The sequence below is a fragment of the Lepus europaeus genome, chromosome 2 (assembly GCF_033115175.1).
Source record: "Lepus europaeus isolate LE1 chromosome 2, mLepTim1.pri, whole genome shotgun sequence".
Lineage (NCBI taxonomy): Eukaryota > Metazoa > Chordata > Mammalia > Lagomorpha > Leporidae > Lepus > Lepus europaeus.
The window spans coordinates 113,094,225-113,121,171 of record NC_084828.1 but is presented as its reverse complement, the minus strand read 5'-3'; the positions used below and the strand labels follow the sequence as shown (position 1 = coordinate 113,121,171).

General features: G+C 39.5%; 1 protein-coding gene across 1 annotated transcript in view; it reads right to left on the bottom strand.

Annotated features, from left to right (window-relative positions):
* Nucleotides 1–26,947, bottom strand: part of WDR49 (WD repeat domain 49) — a 153,062-nt gene that overhangs the window by 21,063 nt on the left and 105,052 nt on the right. The window contains exons 16-17 of the mRNA XM_062181624.1: nt 7,666–7,775; nt 6,288–6,434 (exon numbers count right to left, since the gene is read on the bottom strand). Of these exons, the coding sequence (XP_062037608.1) occupies nt 6,288–6,434; nt 7,666–7,775 (257 nt within the window). The remainder of the gene's footprint in view (nt 1–6,287; nt 6,435–7,665; nt 7,776–26,947) is intronic.

Below are 26,947 nucleotides of genomic sequence, written 5' to 3'. Positions count from 1 at the left end.
AGCTGATATTTATTCGTCTATTACCAGGGCACAACATTCCTTAAACTTCATTAACTGCCTTAACATTTCTCAAATTAGGTATGTCCTCACTAGGGTCTTTTTTCCTTCAAAATAATGATAGGTATCATTTAGTGAGTGGTTAGGATGTGCTAGTCATTGTGCTATAATTAAGCCATGCCACTCCAAGAAGCAGATATCATTATCTCAATTTTACAGATGAGGACACTGAGACTTAGGAAGTTAAGGGATTATCTAGATCTGAATAGGCAGACTAACAATTCAAAAGCGGAGGGGTGACTGCACATAAGTTCCCATCATACTATATTACCTTCAGTCTAGCTCCACTGTAATGCATCCGCCACACAGTTTCCAGCAAGCTTTCTGAAGTGCAAATCTGTTCATTGTCACTTTCCTTTTCTAAACATTTCAACAGGAATTCTGTTTCCGGATATAATTTAATAGACGGTAGCACATCATCATTAGAACTGTACCAGATTGAAAAGGAAAGAAAAACAACTAAGTTGCAAGCAATATTTTTAAAGCCGAAAGAGAGCTGTGAAGACGAAGAGCTAACTAAATTAAATTCACCAAAATTCCGGAGGTGATAGCACATTTCCTTGATGTGCTGAGATTTTCAACTATTTATTCCTAGATCCAAGTTTGGATATGGTTAAGAGACAGTGAACCTTCTATAGGAAAGTAAATTCTGAAAAATTGATGACTAAATGAGTTGGTGTTGTATGTGGAAATGAAAAGATGTTCCACAGCTTGGAACATCTTGAAACATCAAGAATTCTCTGAGTCCTGGGATGGGGTGGAAGATTAAGGTTTGGAGTGGAAATTCAAGGGTCTCCTGTATCCTGGCAGTATGTAGTCGAAAATATTCTAATGATAAGGCCTGAATCAGAAATTTGAACTCAGAATAGACAAAGCCTCAGCATTGACCCCACTCACTTCCTGGGTGGATTAAGGTGATCAGCCTCCCTGCTCAACTAAGTAAAGAGTAAACTGTCTCCAGAAGAAAATAGTGTTAATTGCAGTATCTATAGGTATTTCCTACTTTTTATCATAAAATGAAAAATTACAGGACTTTCAATGAAACAGTAAAATGTAAGCAATAACCAAGAGGAAACTATAGATATTGGAAGCAGATCTGAACATCGTCCAGATATACGTGTCATGCTAAAGGCAACAGAGAGAAAAGATGAACATAATGGAAGAAAACATTGGCGATTTCCACTAAGACCCAAGATTTCTATAAAAGATATTTGAGTGGCATTCTAGAACTAAAGTGATATACTCATATCAACTATATATATATATATATATATATATATATATATATATTTAATATGAAATTGGGAACTTCTTAGATTGATTTAAAAGCAGATGAGCAAAAGATAAGATTAGTGAACTTAAAGATAAGTCAATATATAATACCCAAACTGAAGCCTAGAGAGTTAAAAAAAGAGAAGCATATAAAAACATCTGTGATATTTTTAAACAGTCTAGCATATGTGTAGTTGCAATCCCAGAAGGACAGGAGAAATTAGGAATGAGAAAGAAACAATATCTGAAAAAGGTAATAACTGAGAATTGTCCAAAATTGGAGAAAAATGCAATTAAGGACTTTTATGAATCCCAAGCAATATAAATACACAATAAATTGTGTTTACACTCATCACAGTAAAACTTTTGAAAAACAAGAAAATAGAAAAGTCTCGAAAGCATCCAGAATAAGCAGATTCAGTAATATTAAGAGAGATTTTAAACAGGCACTGTGGAAGCAAGGAAATGTGTTATTGTTTAAGAATTGAAAGGAAAAAAATTCCTTCCAACCCAACCATCTAGAATTTTAAACATAGTGAAAATATCCATTCAAAGTCAAACTGAAATAAATGCATTTTCCAGACACATAAAAGCTGAGAAAATTATTCACCAGCAGGCCTACTTTATAAGAAATGCTGGGGTGTGTTCCTGAGACTGAAGGAAAATGGCCTCAGCTGGAGGCCTAGTGCCACAACAAGGAGAGACCAGCAAAGAGATGAGTGTCCTACCCCCCAGGGCAGTTAGAGGGAGAATCCTATAAAGAGATTAAAAAAAAAAAAAGGAGTAATCGAAGAGATAAAACTACTACTCAGAATCATTTATTAAAATATTTCCATGGCTTCTTATTTATGATAAAATAAATGCCAAGGTCATTAGCAAAGAACACTAGAAGGCTTCATGATCTGGCCGCACTCTACCAATTTAGCTTTCTCTATGGACCCTTTCTAGAACCAAACCATTGGAACTGCACATAGCTTCTTCAGCGCACTGTCTCACTCACACCATCTTTTATTTGCTAATGGTATGCCTTTACCAGCAATAGCAGCCCTCTTTATCTTACCTGCCTAATAGTAATTTAAATTTCAATACCTAGCTCAGGCATAATCAGGGAAGCCACCTCTGAATTGCCATGTATTCCCTTAGTACCCAGTACTCATATCTATCATAGCTTTGTTGTAGAACATATTTATTTGTTTACTTACATATTTCTCCCACTAGACTTCAACAATTTTGAAAGCTGGGCCTCTACATGTTATCTCTGGGGTCTCCAGTATCCAGCACAGATGCCAGCCTATTCACCCAATCTATCTTAGGAAAGGCTAAATGTATAAATAAGCAAACATTATTTTACCTGCTGCTAGTGGAAGACTATAACGTCATGTAGAGTATGTTACAACCTACTCCATTCTGCAGATCTTTATTTCTAAATGGCACACCAGTGCCTCAAACCTAACACATTCCAAATCCAACTCATTCTATCTTACCTCTACTCACATGTGGCCAACTCAGTCTTCACATCACAGGTTTCTCACTGTGGCCAAGTTGCAATCCTTTGGACTTAGGTCTCTTCCTCATCTCTAACACTTCTTTCCTCTCTCAATTTCCTTTCTCTTGACTTTTTGCTCTCCTCCCTCACCCTTGAACTCCTACTCATCCTTCAAGTCCCTGCTCCGATGTGACCCTCACTCTAAAATCTTTCCTATGCCCCAGCCAGAAAGAATCTGATTCTTCCTCAGTGCACTCACAGAGACTCAACTGTGGAGTCAAACGTCACAATCTCAGTAGTTTGCAGTTGTCTCTGTCACAAGCTTATGAAGTTTTCAGAAGATAGAACTATGTTCATTTACAGAGAAGGCACGTGAGTAAAGACAACCTGAGAAATAATAAAAAGAAGGGGGAAGGCAAAGCAAGAAAAGCTGAAGAAGGTAAATAAGAAGACAGTGGTGGGTTGGCGCTGTGGTACAATGGGGTGAGCCCTGTGTGGGACATCCACATCCCATATTGGAGTGCCTGAGACTGAGTCCACCTCCACTCTGACCCAGCTTCCTGCAAACCTTCAACCTAGGAAACAGCAGATATTGGCTCAGTTACTGCAGTCTCTGCCTCTACATAGGAGCTCTGCATGGAGTTCCTGGCTCGCGTCTTTGGCTTGACCCAGCTCTGGTTGTTTGCAGCATTTGAGGAGTGAACCAGTGGGGTCTCTTTCTCTCTCTTCCCTTTTCAAATAAATTAAAAATAAACTTTTTAAAAGGAAGAAAACCTCTTTTAAAAACTGTGAGGATATGAATCTCTTAAAAGGTAGTCCAAGTTCCTGAGGAACATGTGTTTTGCCAAGAAGCACAAGAAGGGTGTAAAGAAGATGCAGGCTAACAATGCCAAGGCTAAGAGTGCAGATGTTGAAACTATCAAGGCCTTTATCCAACCACGACCCCAAAGGGTGTCAGTCACAAGCTTGAAGTTGCTTACACTGCCCACCCCAAGCTTGGAAAGCATGCTCGTGCCTGCATTGCCAAGGGTCTTGGGCTGTCCCGGCCAAAGACTAAGACAAAGGCCAAGCCTGAGCCTCCAATCAAGGGCAGGGCCAAGGCTCAAATCAAAGGCAAAGGCAAGCTCAAGGTTGAAACCAAGCTCAAGGCCCAGGCTGAAGCCAAGCTAAGGCTCAGTCCCAAATCAAATCCCAGGCCAAGGCCCAGGCCCAAGCCACACCTGCAGCCCCAGTTCCAGATCAGGTTCCTCCCAGAGGTACACAGACCCCTGCAAAGGCTCCCTAGTATCAGCCTTTGCCTGCCAATGTAAGGGCAGAAGGACTGGTATGACCCCTGGGCTGCTGTATGCATGGGGCTACTGTCCTCTTGTACTGCTTTAACAAATAAACCTGAGACAGGGTCTCTTAAACTGTGAAATTAAATAGAGGAAATTATAGAGAAATATAATATGAAGAAATCCAGGTTCAAACAAATTATCTTGGGAACTGATGCTTGGGTGTGGTGGGCTAAGCCACCGGCTACAGTGACTGCATCCCTTTTGGTCCTTGTTCAAGTCCTGGCTGTTTGACTTTCAATCCAGCTTCCTGCTTATGCGCCTGGGAAAGCAACAGAAGATGATTCAAGTGCTTGGGTCCCTGCACCCAAATAGGCAAACCAGAAAAAGCTCCTGGCTCCTGGCTTTGTCCTGGGCCAGCCCTAGCCGCTACAGCCATTTGGGGAGTGAACAAGCGAATAGAAGACCTTTCTCTCTCTCTCGTTGTCTCTCTCTCTCTCTCTCTCTCTCTCTCTCTCTCTCAACTCTACCTTTCAAGTAAATAAAATAAATCTTAAAAAATAAAATTATCTAGGAAAATATTTTAGAGTCTTCTGGTATTTTCACCCCACTATCACTCTACACACACACACACACACACACCTCCTCCCTGCCCACAATAATCCATCAGTGGCTTCCTCCTGCTGCAGAATGTAAAGGGATCCTTCTGTGAACAAGGGTTCTCACCACAGAGAGGGAATATGCTGCTCTGCTTTCCTTGTCTTGTTCCTACTTCTTTGCTCTCCAGCTTTTACATACTCCCTGTTGCCTATTTTTCTTGCCTCAGTTCTGATTCCGTACTCTATCTTGCTTCCCCCTGAGTGTATATCTGGGTCTGGACTATTTTATGTTGTCGTACTCTGAATTTTCTTCTTAGCTGTCCCCATAAGTTCTTTCTTCACAACAATGTCGCAAGAAGACAAGATAAGTCCTCACGATAGCAATTCTGAGAGGTGGATCATCCTATAGCACCATAATGGAGTCATAGTCTGGAGCCCCATTGGATGCACACAAGGGTACTAAGAATGCTAACTTGGTTGATTTCTTGTTTTTATGGAAAACAATCAGAAACCATAGATGAGAATCCTAAGAGCAGGCAAGTAATTACAAATCTAGCAACAATCAATTCTAAGAAAAGGTAAAAAGAATTTGCAATAATCAGTACAGAAACTATGGCGATGAGGAATGACAGGTGCACTTAGCTTATACGTGGAATTAAAGAAAACAAAGTGAAGCAAAAGCCAACCAGGGTTGTCCACCTCTTCCCCCTTTCTGTAGAGGACCAAGCAAAGAAGAGAGGCTGAAACATCCACCAGTGAGCCCTCGTGAGGGTCAGTACAGCTATTTCTCAAAGATGCTGCGGGAACCTTGCAGAAGGTTCGGAAAATTTAGAAACCACTGCTATCAGATGGCTGGCATGTAGTTCTAACCCTGACAAGATGAACACTTGTGCCTTTCATTAATTATTTTAAATGAGCTCCCCTGCAGTGTCCATATGCCTGCTAAGGGCTTCGCTGAGAATCAGGTTGTGATGCCTGTGCTCCAAGAGGATCTATCTCTGAAGGGAAGGATTTTTATTCAGAAATCATTCTGTAAATTCTCAGAGACTCAGAAGACTGCAGAAAGAAGAGTCTGAAAAATAGAGCATTGTTTTGTACAGCTTGTTTCCAAATCTTCAGAGATCATTCACTCACATTATTCTAAGTTCTCTTGTCCTCTCATCACATCAAGCCTGGCGCTGCAGCTGGAAGCCTCTGGGACAATGCACTTTAAGCGGCCTATTCTATTCATAGTGTTTCACAGGGAAAGAACAAGACCAGCGTGCCAGTGATGCTTCTTTCTCTAGTACGAGTTTTGAAAACTAAGGTTATTTGTGGGGAGAGGTTCTCATCCATGGCGATTCGTAATACACGTTCATGGCATTCTGACTCCAGAATGTGGCAAAATAAAAATATCCCTTTCATGTTCCAGCCTGTTAGCTCTCCTTTCTGAAAGCCCAGATCAGCAGCAGAGCTATAAATCTTAACAGTCAAACCATACTTCGTTTCACTGCAACCTACCAGGCAAGCATGTGTTATTTTGGTGCTTTCCACTTTATTTTTTGTAATTGATTGAGTTTCATGGAGACAGATGATGGCGTGTGATGGCTGAGGACTTACTTTCTGAAAGCGATGGGAGCTCTGGGATTTGGAGGTGTTCCTCTTGTGGCTCTTCCCTGAAATACTGCTCAGGGTCGAGGAGGAAGGCAGGTTTATTCACCTCGGGCAGTTCTTTTAGGTCTCTGATGCTTAATGACCGAAATGCACCTTCACAACAGCCGAGATTTAGGTGAGGATAGGAAAAAGAGTACAATATCATTACTCCTTGCAAAGAGCCAGAACATTTTCAAGTTAACTTTTTTAAATGTAACCTTCCTGTACTCAGCTGGTACAGCTGCCGTGATCAACAAACCCTATAAACACAGCTGTTCAAATAAATCCATGGTCCTTTTTATTCAAAGGGACGAAAAGGAACTCAAGGCTTCCCATTCATTTATTTTGTGTTTTTTTTTCCCTGCTATTTTCCCTTGAAAATGAATATTCTGCGGTTTTGGAAAAGCTCCAGTTTCTCTTTTATCTACTAGAAAATGTATTCTTTGTGAAATGGAATCTCTATTTTTCAGTGTTTCCATGTGAAACACTTAACTTAACAAAGCATTCAACATTCGAACTTGCAGGTATTTTTTCATTTCTCTATAATATAAACCAGAGTGGCATAACTATATTTATTAAGCTCACAAGAAGACGATGGGGATCTATTTTAATCATGCCCTGAAAAGCAAAGTTTTGGTCAATGTGAAAAAATTTTCTTTTTACTTCATATGATAATTGGAGAATGAAACAGAAATGAATCTCATGTTTCTCTGATTCTTAGTTCTGTGATGGTAGGAACTGTGCTTTTGTCATCATGGTGGCCCCATACCTTGGAAAAGGAAACGAATTCATATTTAACACCTACTTAAAACAAGCCATGGGCGAGGCCAGTGGTTTGCAGACGTTAGCAGGCATCCGAGTCATCTGACAGACTTATGAAAACGTAAACTGCTGTGTACCACCCCTGGCTTTTAACAGGGACAGGGTATGAACGAAGGCTTTGGGGTTTCTGAGAACAAAAAATGGTTTTCATTCATCTTCATTTCTTCAGCACATAAGGGAAAGGACTAATATCATGTATCCTCTCCATCTAGGTAGCTACGGAGGCACCTTGCAAGGCTTCTGGCGTAGCCGACTCTGCTACTGAGATGCTGCGCAGACCTGGGGCATCCAGCCGCTGAATGACTCTGACCTCACTTTCCTCCTTTGTCAGTGGAGATTACAGGACTTTATATTTATTTTTATTTAGGAATAACAATAGCAATTATTTTATTAAGAAATTTGGTCTATAGAGAAATAAGAGTAATAATAAAGAATGTGAGCATTCCTGGCACATAATAGTTACTTCTCTTATTTGCACCAATCTATAAAATAACTATTAAAATATAACAAAGTCATTACTTACTGGATGATTGTTGTATAACTTCACCATAATAAGGTTTCTGTATTTTTTTCATAAAAGTATTTCTTTCCTTATAATTCATAGCTAAATTTATGTCTTCTGATGGTCTAGCTCTGGAAAAGAATAACTCATAATGAAATGAAATATGAACCACAAGGATGAACAGATACTTTCTGGCTGCTAGTATGTTACTTTGACCAAAAATAAATAGTCCAACTTTTGAGCACCTAATAAGTGACATTTGTGTATATCAATCAAGCCCATATCTTTGAATAAAATGCCGCATGTCCAGGTGATGATGTAAAAGAGTGAGAGCCCGAGAAATCAAGAATCCAATTATGCAAAGATCCTGTCCCCATAGCAACTGGACAGAGAAAACATTATGCAGAAGAAATTTTTGCAAAAACACATACATGCTTTCCTTGTACTGTGTGTAAATTACAAGGCTAATAATGAAAGCCAAGCATCAGGGTTATATTTCAAAAACTATTTATCCAATGTTAGGCATTGACTTATAGGTAAGGAACCCCAAGTGCAAAGATTATCAGTATGTTTGAGGCTGTTTTATGTATCTATAAGAAAACTTTAGATTAGATTTAATCTACAGAAAGGGTTTTTATCAATGAAACATGGGGAGTGAAATCATTTTATAGCTATATATAATTCTGTCAGGAGATAGAAAATTACTTCAAATACATTTAACATTCACTGTCATAGAATTCAATCTTAACAGCTAAAAGTTGTGTTGCCAGCAATCATTATTTTTAACTTAGGAGCACCAGGCCAGAAAACACTAATATTCCTCGAATCATGGACAGCATGGGGACCTTGGTCTGCCCCTCCTTCTGATGCCCTTGCCTGCATTCTTTGGCCCCGCTCATTTACTGCTCTCCCATTACCCAACATTATTCCTAATCCTGCTGCATATTTCATAGCCGTGGGACAATGAAAGGTTTCCTTTACTCCCAGTGTCAATTTTCTCCTCCACAAATGGGATTGTTACTATAGTTTTAAGGGACATGCAGTGAATGAAAGTTCAATCATGTTTCTAATAAATAATAGTAATCAATATATTTCCTATGTTGTATTTTTCTTGCATCTCTCAAACTCCAAAGAGTTCAAAATATAAGCAACATTAAACCGATGTATCTCTCCTAAGGTAAATACCAGATGCTAGTCATATGGCTTTAAATATCTATTTACTGATTTTTTGTATGTTTAAACTTTTCACTTAAAATAGTCTTAGATTTACAGAAAAATCATGCAGATAATACAGAGTTCTGGTATACCATTCATTCACTGTTCTTTGCTGCTAATATATTATCATTTATCATGACTAAGAAATTGATAGTTGGAGGAGCGGCAAGATGGCGGAATAGGAAGGGAGAACATTGATAGTTCAGCAAGACACACAGGTTAATAAAAGTGGAGATACTGCAGGGTCAAGGAAGAGTAGGGGAAGAAACAGCAGCAGAAACTCTTCCGGAACTAGTGATTCACAGTGGACCTGCGTGGAGAGCGTGGAAGCCCAAGTTCGGGACACCAGCGGCAGACCCAACGCACCAGCGCTGGAACGCAAGGTGAGCCGAACCTCCATAGCCCAAGACACCAGCGGGCAAGCAGAAAGAGGAGACTAGAGGGAACGAGGCTTGAAACTCCGTGGGGAAAAGTTCACCAGGCTAACTAGAAGAGAGAGAGAGGAAAAAAAAAAAAAGTGACCGATACGGACACGAGTTTCTCTCTCTCCGCTCACCCCTCAAAGGCGAGCAAGACAAAGAGCAGGCGCCATTTTGGACATACGTCATAAGCAGGGCGACCTCAGGTCTGCACCGGCCCTGAGCCTAGCAGAAAAACCTGACCCTGGGGGGAGGGCTGAAATAACAGGAGATTAGCATCTAACTTGACAACCCAGTGGGAGACTGCAGAATTGGAGCCCACACCGAGGACAGCACAGATTCCCTGTGTGGTCCTTGGGAAAGAGCTTCCGATCTCTGGCTCCTGTGGGTATATCATTCGCCTGCTAACTACCTCCAATTACGTTCAGCTGTGCGGAATTACTTCCCTTTTGAATAAAAAAAAAAAAAAGAAGAAGAAAGAAAGAAAGAGAGATTTACCACGCCTAACCTGGGAGTGTCATCTTTGACACACCCTCAACCCTGAGGAACCAAACACAGCTCTCAGTCCACACTTATCTCAAGCCTGTAAGGCTCCACCGAAAGCAGACAGTCCACTTAATATAGAGCCATAGTGTAACAAGAAAAAACACCACAGTGAAGAAACCAAATATCTCCAACATGCCAAACAACAAACGCAAAAACCGAGGTAACAAGAACAAGGAAGACACTATGACGCCCCCAAATGAAAAAGACACCCCAATTCAAGATTATGAAGATGATGAGATAGAAGAAATGCAAGAAGCAGATCTCAAAAAATTGATAAGAACATTAAGAAGTTCTCAAAAACAAATTCTTGAACTACAGAAATCCTTAATGGACAAGATAGAAAATCGCTCTCGTGAAAATGAGATATTAAGGAGGAATCAAAATGAAATGAAACAACTAGTAGAACAAGAAACTGTGATAGTGACAAAAAACCACAATGAAATGAAGAACTCAATAGATCAAATGACAAACACATTAGAGAGCCTTAAAAACAGAATGGGCAAAGCAGAAGAGAGAATATCAGACTTAGAAGACAGAGAACAGGAAAGGAAACAGGCAAACCAAAGAAAAGAAGAAGAAATTAGAAATCTAAAAAATATTGTCGGGAATCTACAGGATACTATTAAAAAACCTAATATTCGGGTTCTAAGAGTTCCTGAAGGCATGGAGAGGGAGAAAGGATTAGAAGGCATTTCCAGTGAGATACTAGCAGAAAATTTCCCAGGTTTGGAGAAGGACAGAGGCATCTTAGTACAGGAAGCTTATAGAACCCCTAATAAACATGACCAAAAGAGATCCTCACCACGACATGTTGTAATCAAACTCACCACAGTGAAACATAAAGAAAAGATTCTAAAAGGTGCAAGAGAGAAACGTCAGATTACTCTCAGAGGATCTCCAATTAGACTCACAGCAGACTTCTCATCAGAAACCCTACAAGCTAGAAGGGAATGGCGAGATATAGCCCAGGTACTAAGAGAGAAAAACTGCCAGCCCAGAATATTATATCCTGCAAAGCTCTCATTTGTGAATGAAGGTGAAATTAAGACTTTTCATAGCAAACAGAAACTGAAAGAATTTGTTGCCACTCATCCTGCCCTGCAAAAGATGCTTAAAGATGTGTTACACACAGAAACACAGAAACATGGTCACCAATATGAAGGAAGGTAAAGGAAGGAAACCTCACAGCAAAAGATCACAGGAAGCTCAATTTCTCTTTGACATAGAATTAAACTCTGATGCTCTGTTAAAGCAATGTGTTAAAGTAATCTAAAAACAAAAAGCAATTCAAATCAATTGGCAATCTACAAAAAGAGTTAAAGATTTTAAAAGCTATTATTAAAATTGCTATATTGGTCTATTATGCTATGTTATATGTGTGTACATATTGTATGTCCACATAGGAAATTTTATTAAGAGTTTTATTTTAAATGGCTTATAGATAAGATTGTCCATAAATTTAAGCTGCTAAAATCAATAAAAGATACATTTTAATTTGTGTGACCTGAATCTGTGTATCATATGTTTTAAACGTGTTAGTAGAAAGAAACTAAAAACATTTTAGATGGTTGTGCTTAAGTTTACTGGCTAAACAAACTACACCATGTTAGATATTTAAGAGGTGTTTTCAAATACATGATTCTTAAAATTTATAGAAGGCATTGGACCTTCTGGTAAATGTTTTCTTAAGTTGTTATCTAATGGTTGAAACTGTTTGCTAAGTATTCATGTAATATTGCTATTGTCAGCAAGAGATCTAGGACTTGCTCCCTCATTTCTCTATTCTAAGCCCAACTAGTTCTTTCATTTCTCTATTCTCTTCAAGGTAGGAAACTAATTCTATTATGAAGGAATCTGTAGGACGCACAATTTAATCTTTAGACCTTATAAGAGATGGCTAACATTTTTCTGGAATAGCATAGCCAAAATAAGAACTTAAATAATAATCTCATAGCTAGATTCACTTCGCCATCAGCCAAGTATACAGTAAGTAGAAAAAAACCTCCCTTTCAGACAAAAGGGAAAGAAAGTTTTAAAGGGAGAATATAATTTTCCTCATGGGCATTGTCTACCTTAGAAAAACTACTACAGAACAAGCCTGTGACTATAGACTTGTAGTTCAGGCCACCGAAGATTAGAGATGGGACTTGGGCACTCCCTTGACTTGCATCCTCTGGTCTGCTTTAACACAAACCAGGAGGAAAAGAAAGCTAGGCATCAGAAGCAATGGGTGGCAGGCCTATTAATGGCTGATCTGTACAGTGATCTGCCCTCAAGGAGACCCAACAGGCCAGTCCACTGCAGTGGCTTTCAATGTGGTAAGCCTGGGCTTCAGCAGAAGTCAGCTTGTGAAGAGCCCTGGCAGCTCTGCCAAGAGTTGGATCACTGGAAATGGACCTGCCCTGGAGTCGAAGGATGCCCAGGTCAGAGCTCAGATCTTATTGGCTCTAAGCTGAAAAGCCCTTCACTCAGCCCAACTTCCAAAGTGACCACTGCAGCTGAGGGGATGGTCAAGTAGGGTCAGCAACATTGCAGGCAGAACTGTAAATTTCTTGTTAGAGATGCCCCCTGCCTTTACCTGGCCAGCTCTCCTCCCAGGCCAGCCAAGTAATGAAAGTCAACAGAGTGCCTTCCCCTAGGAGGTTCACACCTCCCTTAGGATATACCCCATGTGAAGAGATAGATAGGTCTGGGCCTCTTAACTTACAAGGCCTAAAGCCCACCAGATTATTATCAAGCCCCTTCTATCAGGTTCTATTTGCCTCTCAATCAGAAAAATTACTTGTAGCTTAGACAGCACCTTTCTTAGCTCCTCTAATAATGACTCTGTCCTTTGTTCTAGACCCTGTCTAGCACACTTGGGCCTCATTCCTTTGTAATCATAACCTCTACTCTACCACCAATGGCTCTACTCCCAACCTGTGTGTACTGATGGTCCTCTTCCCCACTTAATGCTGTATAATTGTTCAAACCTGGTAAATGCCACTCTTAGGATCATTGGTTACTATCCTCACTCTGTCTTTTATGACCTTGTCTAAATATGATCAGAGTCGGCAAACTTGGAAGGCTTCCATAGCCTTGGCAACTCATGACGACAGCCTAGGATGGTTACTGGCGCCATAAACTAGAGTGTCAATTTGTTGGGTCAACAACAGGAGCCACTGTGCACTTGCTCCTCATGTGGGATCTCTGTCCTTAATGTGCTGTACATTGTGATTTAATGCTATAACTAGTACTCAAACAGTATGTTTCACTTTGTGTTTCTATGTGGGTGCAAACTGTTGAAATCTTTATACTAAATTGATCTTCTGTATATAAAGAGAATTGAAAATGAATCTTGATGTGAATGGAAGGGGAGAGGGAGCGGGAGAGGGGAGGGTTGTGGGTGGGAGGGAAGTTATGGGAGGGGGAAGCCATTGTAATCCATAAGATGTACACTGGAAATTTATATTCATTAAATAAAAGTTAAAAAAAAGAAAAAAAAAGAAATTGATAGTTGTACATTGCCATTAACTACACTTCACCTTTTTTTAATTCTTTTTTCTGTAATGTCAATATTATATCCAGTTGTCTAACTCCTTAGCTTATTCTGACCTATTGCAGTTTCTTGGACTTTTCTTATTTATTATGACCTTGACAATTTTGATGAACTCTTGTCAGACTTTTGGAATCATGCTTGTCAACGTGGGTATATCTGATTATTTTTCTCATGAGTTGATTGGGACTATTGGTTGTTAGAAAGAAGGCAATGAAAGTTAAGTGTTGCCCTCATCACATCTTAACAAGTCTCTTGCTATCAACCTGACACATCCCTGTTGGTGTAACCTTGACCACCTGGCCAAGGGTATTTGCCAAGTTTATAGTAATAAAAGTTTACAGTGACCACTGTACAGTTACTTTTTCTCTGTAAGCGAGTTACCAAACACTGCCCACACTTAAGGGAGATGAGAAAGATGGTGAAGCAGTGCTTCCTTGTGCAATGACAGGAGTTACATTAAATCATTGGTAATTAATTACAGAGATTTTTAAGGAAGCTTTGCCATCCAAAGGCTTAGGGTAGACGGGCAGTTTTTCCCCAAATCATGTGGGAATGCTTCCTCACACCTAAAATATGACAACTCCTGTGAGTAAGACATACTATTTGGTCACTCTCTAGGCTTCTAAGACAAGAGTGATAGTATCATTGCCATTTTAAGATAGTGAGGGAATCTGTAACAAAACAGTGGTGGTGGATATTGGAAGAGTAGGCCATGGCACAACCAGACATTATATTTATTAGATAGGCACTCTTTTTTAAGATTTATTTATTTATTTGTAAGGCAGAGTTACAGAAAGAGGGGGTGAGACAGAGACAGACAGAGACCTTCCATCCACTGGTTGATTCCTGACATAACACATGGCCTGGTCAACTGAAGCCAAAAGCTGGGAATGCCATCCAGGTCTGCCACATGGATGGTAGGGCAATCTTCTTCTGTCTTTCCGGGTGCTTTAGCAGGGAATTGTATCAGAAGTAGAGCAGTCAGGACTCTAACTGGTACTCATTTGAGCTACTCCACAACACCAGCCCTAGAAATCCATGGTTGCGGAGCACGTTTGGTGTAGTAGTTCAGACACAGCTAAGATTCCCATATCTGGTATCAGAGTGTGTGGATGCCGATTCCCAGCTCTGGCTCTTGAATCTAGCTTTCTACTAATATAGGTCTGCGTGGCGTGCATTTGAGAAATGAACCAATGGATGGGGCACTCTCTATTCATCTTTCTTTTTCCCTTGCCCCTCTCCCCCTCTAAAAAAAAAGAAAAAGAAAATAAAAAATACATTGTCCAGAAATCTGTTATTGATAGAAACTGAATTGCAGAAGGTTAAGGGGTGCCTGAAATTAGGGAGAACTCTCTTGCCTGGTTAACAGCAGACCCTGTTTTTTTGGTTGGTTGGTTGTTTTTGCCAAAACATCCTGACCTCTTCCTTACTTTGAGGCCATTTGTTTTCTGGCTCTCTCATCCAATGGACTTTAAATCAAATATCTTTTGAATTAAGCAAAAAACACCTCCACTAACAAATTTTATCCATAAAAGACAAAAAAGTAGGAGGAGAGTAAAAGAGAATCTTCCGGGAATTACAACAAATCATACTACTTGCTTAGATTGTTTCCTATCAAATGTGGCTAGTTGCTAAAACTTCAAGACAAAGGGAAATTCTGTATACAATGAGATCTTGAGATCGTATAATCAACGGCACATTGCTTCCTTTTAATAGATATCTGATATTGGTGTAAGAGGCAACTATGAAAATGTACAGGGAACTGAAAAGAGGTGAATATTCCTGAGATGAGACATGATAGATGAAGCTCAAAAGGGAGTTTAATGAAAGGCTTAAATAGCGTTGTAAGGCTTTTGGCAAAATACCCTACAAGCTGGTGCAGGATAATGGCCTAGTGGGGACTACAACAGCTTTGGCATCAATTCCGTGAGAAGCAAATGCTGTAACTGATCTCCCTTCTCTCAGCCATGGCTGTAGAGAGGAGCTATACTGGCTGTGGTATTAGTGTCCTACCAGGCATAGAAAGGAAAGGCGCCTAGAGCAGTGGCATACAGATAGCAGGTATTTTGCAACAGTAGTAGTGACCTGATTCAGAGAACAATAATTTTTAAGTATTTTCACATGATGCTTATTGAACTGGCAACCTAGAGTAGTAGCAAAACACTGAGTCTCGAGCCATAAGGTTTGTGTTTCTATCCTGGCTATCCTCTTGCTAGTTGTTGACCCTGAAGGAATCACAACTTCTCTCTGTCTCTTTTCTCCCAGCTGTGCAATGGCGATGATAAAAGTGGCTATTTCTCAGAATTAGGTGACAATTAAATAAGTTAAATACATGAAAACCTTAAACGGTGCCTGGAGTTCACTGAGAATGGCTTACTAGCACTTTAAGCAAGAGTGAGGCAATATTTTTCACTCAAAGTAACAGGTTCCTATACCCTCCACAGTCAGTTCTACTACCATTCTTGGGAAATGATTAAACAAAAAGTAAGGACAATAGCACAACTCAAAATAATATGCTGCACTAGCATTTTGAATACTTAAATTTCAAAAACTGAGTAGACTTTAATTGGCTTTCATTTGTCAAACATGACATAGGAGAGTTATTGCCAAAAACTGTAGACAACAGTAGAGAGTTGATCCCCCAAGTGCTCTATATCCTATAAGGCATAATTTTAAATGAGATTTTAATGTTTTGTGTGTTTTTCTGATAGCTATCATCTACTCTCTAATTTAATTTTTCAATTGAAATCCACTGGTGGAATAATTAGGCAATCAACAATACATAAATAATATTGAATTTCAGTTCCCTCCTAACAATAATAATACAGAAATTAAACCACTGTAGTTATTTCACATGTTTATGAAACATTCATTTGAAATGTGCCTTCTGCTTTTTATATAAAATTACTGGGGAATTAATGGAAATTCCTGCTTCATTTCTTATTTGATTCTTTATCTCAGTTTCTAATAATGAATTCCTCCTTCATCAGCAAGATGTTTGGTTGTTTTTTTTTTTTTCAGGTTTATTTATTTAAGAGGCAGAGTTATGACAGGGAGAGGGAGTGACAGAGAGAAAGGTCTTCCATCCAACGATTTGCTCCCCAAATAGGCACAACAGTCAGAGCTGAGCTGACCTGAAGCCAGGAGCCAGGAGCCTCTTTCAAGCCCCCACTGTGAGCTCAGGGCCCAAGCACTTTGACCATCCTCCACTGCTTTCCCAGGCCACAGCAGAGAGCTGGATAAGAAGTGGAGCAGTCGGGATTTGAACTGGCACCAATAGGGATGCTAGAGCTGCAGGTGGAAGTTTAGCCTATCAAGCCACAGTAAGGGCCTGTAAATACAAATTTAGGACCCAAGAGCTTCTTCTGAGTCTCCCTTGGGGGTTGCGAAGGCTCAGCTACTTGGGCCATCTTACACTGCGTTAGGGAGCTGGATTTGAAGTGTAACTGCCAGGACACAAATTGAAGCCCATATGGATACAGGTATCCACATAGGGATGGAGGCTCTACCCAGTACGCAACAATGTTGGCCCCTCAAAGAATTATTTTAATGATGAATTCATGTAAGTACTCCACCACATGTGTGTGAAGATATTCAAAGAAATGTTTTTCAATTTAAAATTTATAAATGATATGTTTGAAAAGAAGAAAATGATCAAAGAGCTACATGATGTGGGTGGGCACTTGGCATAGTGTTACCACCCTGCTTGGGATGCCCACATCGCATATCAGACTGCCCGAGTTTGAGGTCTGGCTTTGCTCCTGATTCCAGATTCCCACATATACACCACCTGGAAGGCCGCAAGGTGATGGCTCATGTACTTGGGTCCCTGCCACCCACGTGGAGACCCAAATTGAGTTCTGAGCTCCTGGTTTGGGTCTGACCCAACCTCAAGTACTGTGGTCACTTAGGGAATGCACTCATGGATGGAAGATCTCTCTTCTCTCTCTCTCTCTCTCTCTCTCTCTCTCTCTCTCTCTCTGTCTCTTTAACTGTTAAACAAATAAAGTAAACAAATTAAAATTTTAGAAAAATTTTTAAAAGCTCCCTGATAAATTCCTAGAAAGTTGATATGGACATTGATGCCCATGGACACTCAATTAATAGCAAATTTGTGCTCGCTTTATATTTTTTAAGCAATAAAACGGGTTGGAAACAGTGTATCCTAAGCCTCCTCTTTTATGAAATGTACATTTGTTTACTTTTATAAGGTTGCCTGGAGCTAGGACTAGAGAGTGAAATGCCTAAGTGCTAGCAACAGTTTTGCTACAGGTGATTTCTTTTCATTTTTCTTTTGCTTATTTGTACTTCAAAATTTTCCTATATAGAAAATATATTATTTTTACAACAAAGAAATATTCTAAAATTCTATTGTCTAAATTATTGATCCTATTTGTAATTGTTCTACATTTGAATTTTTTGCATGAGTCTAGAAAAAATTTGTTGCTATAAATTAGGAAAATTATGTGTCCAGTATGATTTATATTTCCTATTATATTCTGTTTATCCTTTTCTTTTGCTTTCTTTTCATTTTTTTAAAATTATTTATCTATTTGAAAGGCAGAATTACAGAAAGAGAGAGGGAGAGACATAGAAATCTTCCATCCACTGGTTCACTCCCCAAAAGGCTGCAACAGCCAGGGCTGGGCCAGGCTGAAGTCAGGAGACAGGAGCTTTTTCCAGGTCTCCCACGTGGGTGCAGGGGCCCAGCACTTGGGCCATTTTCCATTGCTTTCCCAGGCACAGTAGCAGGGAGCTGGATCAGAAATGGAGCAGGTGGGACTCAAACCTTTGCCCATAAGGGATTCCGGCACCACAAAGGGACAGCTTTGCCTGTTATGCCACAGCACCAGTCCTGTTTTTTCATTTTCTAATGGTAGTATTATTTTTACAGAATCGAAAGGAAGATATATTTCTTTGTACCAATCTATCTTCACATTAGGATTTCTCATTAGTCTTTTTTTTTTTTACTGCAGACTTTTATTAATTATAGCTAGATGAATGAATGGCAAGGCATATTACAACGAAGTCATTGCAATAATATGTGTATATTAATATTAGCCATAAGCCCTCTCCTGTCCTTTATTTTTTTATTTATTTTTTTATTTCATAAATGTGAATTTACAAAGTGCAACTTTTGTATTGTTGTGGCTTCCCCCCCACCACCAATCTCCCTCCCTCCCGTGGCCCTCCCCTCTCCCTCTCCCATCCCGCCCTTTATTGAGTTTCATTTTCAATTACCTTCATATACTGAAGATCAACTTAGTACATACTAAGCAGGGGTTTCAACAGGCTGCACTCACACAACCGCACAAGGTGTAGGGTACTGTTCGACTAGTAGTGTTTTTACGTTTCATAGTAAAACACATTAAGGACAGAGATCCTACGTGGGGAGCATGTACCCAGTGACTCCCGTTGTTGATTTAACAATTGGCACTCTTATTTGTGACGTCAGCAATCACCCGAGACTCTTGCTATGAGCTGTCTAGGCTATGGAAGCCCCTTGAGTTCACCGACTCTGAACTTGTTTAGTCAAGGCCGTATCACAGTGGAGGTTCCTTCCTCCCTTCAGAGAAAGGCGCCTCTCTCCTTGATGGCCTGTTCCTTCTGCTGGGGTCTTGTTCACCAGGATCTTTCATTTAGATTGTTTTTTGCCACCGTGTCATGGCTTTCCATGCCTGTGAGACTCTCATGGACCTTTTAGCCAGATCCAAATGTCCCAAGGGTTGATTCTGAGGCAGGAGTGCCGTTTTGGGCATTTGCCATTCTGTGAGTCTGCTGTGTGTCCTGCTTCCCCCTCAGGATCATACTCTCCCTTTTAATTCTATCCTTCATTATTTGCTTACACTGGTCTTATTTGTGAAATCTCTTTGACACATACCCTATCTTTTTCATCGGTTGTGTATTTATACTTATCACTTTACCAAGTGTGCTGGCATTGGTACCTGCCTCCTTGGTAAGATTGAGTTGAAATCCCCTGGCACATTTCTAGTTCCACCATTGGAGGTAAGTCTGAGTGAGCTTTTGCCAACCTATATATCTCCTCCCTCTCTTATTCCTACTCCTATGTTTAACAGAGATCACTTTTCTGTTAATTTTAAACATCTAAGAATGATTGTGCATTGATTACAGAGTTCAACCAGTGGTCTTATGTAGAACAAACAGAGCAACAACAACACCACCAACAACAACAAAAGTACTAAAAGGAATAAAATAGTAAGTTGTTCCTCAACAGTCTAGACAAGGGCTGGTCCTGTCGTTGTCTCTCATAGTGTTCATTTCATTTTCTCACTAGTCTTAAATTTATACTCATCTTCATCTTCCTAGCACAGAAAACTTTATCACCTACCTAATTCTCAAATATAATATGAAAAAATACTTTAACATGATGGAAGCTGGGAATTTATATATAAGCCAGAAGGTAATATAAACCAAAATCCTAGAAGGAGGATCTAGGTATTAAAATGAAAATATAGGCCGGCGCCGTGGCTCAACAGGCTAATCCTCCACCTTGCGGTGCCGGCACACCGGGTTCTAGTCCCGGTCGGAGCACCGATCCTGTCCCGGTTGCCCCTCTTCCAGGCCAGCTCTCTGCTGTGGCCAGGGAGTGCAGTGGAGGATGGCCCAAGTGTTTGGGCCCTGCACCCCAGGGGAGACCAGGATAAGCACCTGGTTCCTGCCATCGGAACAGCGCAGTGCGCCGGCCGCAGCGTGCTACCGCGGCGGCCACTGGAGGGTGAACCAACGGCAAAGGAAGACCTTTCTCTCTGTCTCTCTCTCTCACTGTCCACTCTGCCTGTCAAAAAAAAATTAAAAAAAAAATGAGAATATAACTTAAAATCACTGAATATAGCTTTAAATCACTGAATATTTCTGTTTTCAATGGAAGAAGGAAAGGCTTATCTTTTCCCTTCTCCATCTTTCTTCCTGCATCCCCCTCCATCTCAACACACCGCCCTGCATGAACAGTCACTGAATGTGCTTTTTCCATTTTAGTCTCTCTAAACTCTTTCACACATTTATTATCCTTCCATATTTTTGAATAAGGACAAGAACTGGCATCATTCTCTCTTCGAATTCAGTAATCTAATTAGTTAAAGGGATACATCCTTCAGAACATTATTTTCTTGGGAGAAAATGATCTATAATCCCTTCAGTATTGGATGGAAAGCACAAAGGAGATTTTACAGCTGACAACTTCATTGTACTTGTATGTTTTCCACATAGGATTCCTGGTCACGTTCCTAAGAAGAGTGAGGGATTGAGCTGACAAGCCAATTCAGAAGAATATGATTATAGCCCATTTCTTTCAATTAGTTCAATAATCCGTAAATGGCATCGGTCTGCACCCTCTCATTGCTGCTTTTTAAAAATTATTTGAATTCAGTCACCTGAAGTAGGTAAAAGGAACATGTACACCTTTTGTTATATTGTTTTGTCATTTGAGAATATGCTGTACAATAGAGATGACTTAGCCTCTCAATGCTGCAACCCCCCAAGGCTTACTGAAGCATAGAACCAACTTGAGAAGATGAAGCTGCCATACACCTGCTTAATCTGGTAGAGAACAAGGCTTTGGTTGTAAGACAAATCTGTGATTTTAAAAAAAACTATCACATCAGCATGAATTTTCATAATACAAAGTGTCAAGGAAATACAGAAAATAGATAGAAATCAAGAAGTAAACTGTTCAAAATAGCCGATTTTTTAATCAAGGAAAGCCTGATAACAATGTTTTACCGGATAATTGGGTTTGTCAAAGGAATGGGAAATTGGTATATTGGCTGAAATCCTCTTAAATGGGGATCTGTATCGCTTGCCTTCACTCTTCTGACAGTGTGGCATGAAGAGAAACAATGATCTATCCATGTTACCCTGAGGTTATTTTATTTTCTCATCTGTAAAATTAAGTTGGGTGGGTGGGTGGTGGAGGCATTTTATCCACCTTAAAGTCTTTCATTCCCGACATTCTATGCTTGTATGGGATTGGCTACGCTATATTTATAAATTGAAAAGATCCTTCTGCCTGAAAGTAAAATGCCACTTGACATTTCAGCAAGCCACAATTCAAGGAAATGGAAGAACAAATACCAAAGTGTAATTTAGTATAACAAAATGTCTAAAGGGAGATTTTTTTCCTTGCAACTACTTGTCAGTAGAGGCCCAAAAAGTCTGAAACAAAATAATTAATGAAGAAATAAGAAAGTATTCCCTGGGGCCGGCTCTGTGGCTCACTTGGTTAATCCTCCGCCTGTGGTGCCGGCATCCCATATGGGTGCCAGGTTCTAGTCCTGGTTGCTCCTCTTCCGGTCCAGCTCTCTGCTGTGGCCCGGGAGGGCGGTGGAGGATGGCCCAAGTGCTTGGGTCCCTGCACCCACATGGGAGACCAGGAGGAAGCACCTGGTTCCTGGCTTCCGATCAGGACAACGCCGGCCATGGCGGCCATTTGGGGAGTGAACCAACAGAGGGAAGACCTTTCTCTCTGTCTCTCTCTCTCACTGTCTATAACTCTACCTTCAAATAAAAAAGAAAGAAAGAAAGAAAGAAAGAAAGAAAGAAAGAAAGAAAGAAAGAAAGAAAGAAAGAATTCATTGGGTGGGTGCTTGGTTTATCAGTTAAGATGTCTATGGATGCCCACCTGCCCATCATAGTATCTGGCTTCAAGTCCTAGCTGTGCTCTAGATTCCAGCTTCCTGCAAACGTACATCCTGGGAGGCAGGAGTGATGGCTCAAATAGTTTGGTTCCTGCCATTCATGTGGATGACCTGGGTTGAATTGCCAGCTCTCAGATTTGGCCTGGTCCAGCTTCAGCCATTGTGAGCATTTGAGGAGTAAATCAGCAGATGAGGATGTTTCTCTCTCTCTCTCTCTCTCTCTCTCTCTCGATCTTTTCTCTCTTTCTTCTTCCTTTCCTCTCTCTGTTACTCTACTACTTCTCAAAAATATGTAATATTTTTAATAAGTATCCCCCTTACAAAAATATTAGGTTGCTTATGCAAGCCATTTTGCCAAAGAGGTGGCTCCAAAATGGATCTTTTCATGCTTAGATCAACCATTACACTATGAGACAAGCAGACACAGGTTGCAAAATCATCACAGAATATCAAATCAGAGAAAGTTGTGTGTATGCAGGCAGTCCTACTCCTATGGGAGGTAAGCTTCTGGACTTCATTAGCATAGATCAGGCTAAGAGCTTAACATAAATCCCCAGGGGTAACCACTGGGGGAACACAGCAGACTAATAGCTCACTGCTACCTGAAAAACTGCACAGGAAAAGCTGTCTTTTGCAAGAAGCAAGGATGGAGACTGGAGTAGTTGGCAGAGCAAATATTTGTGAGTTTCCTTTGGGCCAAGCAGAAGTTAACCCAGGAAGAGTTGTGCAAGAGGGGAGGTCTAGCAGTATGAGGGGACTGTAATAGAAAAACACTATCCTGTGTATTGCAATAGTGTGCATGCTGGTCAGTGTGAGCAAAGAGAGACTAGCAAGAAATACTGTAGTTTGGAAATGATAAAGCAGAAGTCTCTGCATGGAGCCATCAAAGAACTACCAGCTAAAGCAATCTTGTACAATGAAAACAAAGCTGGAGGCATCACAATACCAGATTTCAGCACATACTACAGGGCAGTTGTAATCAAAAAAGCATGGTACTGGTACAGAAACAGATGGATAGACCAATGGAACAGAATAGAAACACAGGAAATCAATCCAAACATCTACAGCCAACTTATATTTAATCAAGGATCTAAAACCAATTCCTGGAGCAAGGAGAGTCTATTCAATAAATGGTGCTAGGAAAACTGGATTTCCACGTACAGAAGCATGAAGCAAGACCCCTACCTTTCACCTTACACAAAAATCCACTCAACATGGATTAAAGATCTAAATCTATGACCCGACACCATCAAATTATTAGAGAACATTGGAGAAACCCTGCAAGATATTGACACAGACAAAGACTTCTTGGAAAAGACCCCGGAGGCACAGGCAGTCAAAACCCAAATTAACTATTGTGATTGCATCAAATTGAGAAGTTTCTGTACTGCAAAAGAAACAGTCAGGAAAGTGAAGAGGCAACCAACAGAATGGGAAAAAATATTTGCAAACTATGCAACAGATAAAGGATTAATAACCAGAATCTACAAAGAGATCAAAAAACTCCACAACAACAAAACAAACAACCTACTTAAGAGATGGGCCAAGGACCTCAATAGACATTTTTCAAAAGAGGAAATCCAAATGGCCAACAGACACATGAAAAAATGTTCAAGATCACTAGCAATCAGAGAAATGTAAATCAAAACCACAATGAGGTTTCACCTCACCCCGGTTAGAATGGCTCACATTCAGAAATCTACCAACAACAGATGCTGGCAAGGATGTGGGGAAAAAGGTTCACTAACCCACTGTTGGTGGGAATGCAAACTGGTAAAGCCACTATGGAAGTCAGTTTGGAGATTCCTCAGAAACCTGAACATAACCCTACCATACAACCCAGCCATCCCACTCCTTGGAATTTACCCAAAGGAAATTAAATTGGCAAACAAAAAAAGCTGTCTGCAATGTTTATTGCAGCTCAATTCACAATAGCTAAGAGCCATCAATAGTAGACTGGATAAAGAAATTATGGGATATGTACTCCATAGAATACTATACAGCAGTCAAAAACAATGAAATCAGGTCATTTGCATCAAAATGGAGGAATCTGGAAAACATTATGTTGAGTGAAATAAGTCAGTCCCAAAGGGACAAATATCATATGTTCTCCCTGATCAGTGACAACTAACTGAGCACCAAAGAGGAAACATGTTGAAGTGAAATGGACACTATGAGAAACAGTGACTTGATCAGCCCTTGTCCTGACTGTTGATGAACAACTTAATACTTTATCCCTTTTAGTATTTTTTTGTTCTACTTAATACTATTGGTTGAACTCTTTAATTAACACAATTATTCTTAGGTGTTTAAATTTAACTGAAAAGTGATCCCTGTTAAATATAAGAGTGGGGATAAGAGAGGGAGGAGATGTACAATTTGGGACATGCTTAAGCTGACTTGCCCCAAATGGTAGAGTTAGAAACGTGCCAGGGGATTCCAATTCAATCCCATCAAGGTGGCATGTACCAATGCCATCTCACTAGTCCAAGTGATCAGTTTCAGTTCACAATTGATCATAATGATAGGATTAAGAGTCAAAGGGATCACATAAACAAGACTAGTGTCTGCAAATACTAACTGATAGAATGAAAAAGGAGAGAAGGATCCAACATGGGAAGCGGGATACACAGCAGACTCATAGAATGGCAGATGTCCTAAACAGCACTCTGGCCTCAGAATCAACCCTTAAGGCATTCGGATCTGGCTGAAGAGTCCATGAGAGTATTTTAGGCATGGAAAGCCAAGACACTCTGGGAAAAAAAATGCTTCCACAGCCTTGGCAACTCATGACAAGAACCCAGGGTGATGCCATAAAAAAGAGTGTCAATTGTTAGGTCAACAACAAGAATCATTGTGCACTTATGGCCCATGTAGGATCTCTGTCCTTAAGGTGTTGTACAATGTTAATTAATGCTATAACTAGTACTCAATAAAAAGTATTTATAAAAGTTCTGTAGTGACTTATGGGAGACTGTATACTTTACTCTAATATTAAGAAAAAAGAAAGAATATTTCCTCTCACCATATTGAGTCAATGTTGAACTGAAAGTCCTAAATAATATAATAAAACCAAAAAGCAAATAAAAACATACACATTGGGGAAGAAGATATAAAAACTGTCTCCACTTGAAGATGACAAGATGGGGGGAAAAGCCACTGTAATCCTAAAGCTGTATTTTGGAAATTTATATTTATTAAATAAAAGTTTAAAAAATCACATTAAGAAAAGAACTACCAGCTGTACCCTCAGAAAAAAGGGTAAACTTTGCACACTTGTCAAATGAGAACAACAAGACAAGCCTTTTTCTTCTCCTTCCCCATTCATAACTTCATATCCTCAACAAATGAGAAACTGGGATTAGTGAGCTAAAGGCATTCCTCCAACACAAAAGGCTATAATATCACTGAGTTGAAACATGGAATGAATTTCACAGAAAAGCTATTTTCTTGTCAGTTCTCAGTAAGCCCTATTTCTTTCCTTACTTGGAATAGATAATAAATCAAAAATAACAGAATATTTTATTATTATCATTTTTATTCCTTAAATAGTAGGTTCAGATATCTATCTCTACAAGAATATTGGAGGGAGCACTTCTTCTTGCAAACATTTAATAGTTATTTGCTGAATTCATAATTAATAGCTTCCCAAAAGAGAAAGTATCAGGTGCAAATAGTTTCACTAGTGAATTCTACCAAATATTTCAGGGACAAATTATATCACTTCTCTACAAACAAATCCAGGAAATAGAAGCAGCCCGATACTTTGTATCTCATTCTATTCTATTAATCATATACCAACATCAGATAATGATATTCCAGGAAGGAAAACTATAGACCAATATTTTTCATGAACATGTTTGTAAAAAAGCTGCAACAGAAATAAACAACTCCAATAATGTTTAAAAATGGTTATATACCATGACCAAATGGGATTTATTCCAGGTATGCAAACCTGTTTCAACAATTGAAAATTAATTATTATAATCCATCATATCAACAAAGATAAAGAAGAAAGAAGAAGAAAACAAATGCAAAAAAAAAAAACTTTGTCAAAATTCCATGCTCATTCATCATAATAATTTACAGCAAATTAAGAATAGTAGGCCCAGAAATAGACCCTCACAAATACAGTGAGCTGATTTTTCATAATTGCTAAATGTGGAAGTGGAAACAAACAAGAAAGCCTTCACTGATGAATGGATAAACAAACTATAGCACATTAATTAAATGGAATATTATTCAATGACAGAAAGAAATTAATTACCAAGTCATGGGAAGACACTGAGGAACTTTGGATGCTGAATGGTGGAAGCTAACTGAAAAATGCTGCACGTTACATAATTCTAACTATATGACATTCTGGAAGAGGCAGAACGATGAACACAGTGCAACATCAAAGTTTGCCTGGATTCCGGGGGAAGTGGAACAAGAAGAACAAATGGGGCACAAGGCAGTTTTAGAGCTCAGAAAACATTCTGTTAGGAGACTGTGATGTGGAGTACATAACATGGTATTTTTGTCACCTCCAGTAGAACTGAAAGACAAACACTAAATCTTAATGTAAACTATAGACTTGGGCTAATAATAAGACATCAATATTTATTCATCAGTTATAGTAAGTATATCATATTAATTTAAGAAACTGGATGAGTCGTGGCAGTGAGGATTATATAGGAATTCTTTGTAATTTCTGTGCAATTATTTTTCTGTAAAACTTCAATAAAGCAATATATGCATATGATAAAAGCCCAATTGTATGAAAGAAAATACAATAAATAAAATCATCCTCTGAACCTAAAGTAGCTGTTTGATATGGAAGGAAAGTGAAATTATGAGAGAATAAATTAACAAGAGTGTGGAAAACAAACAAATAATAATGAACAGACCTAGCATTAGAGAGTAAGTATGGAGTTTAGCAGAGTAAAGAG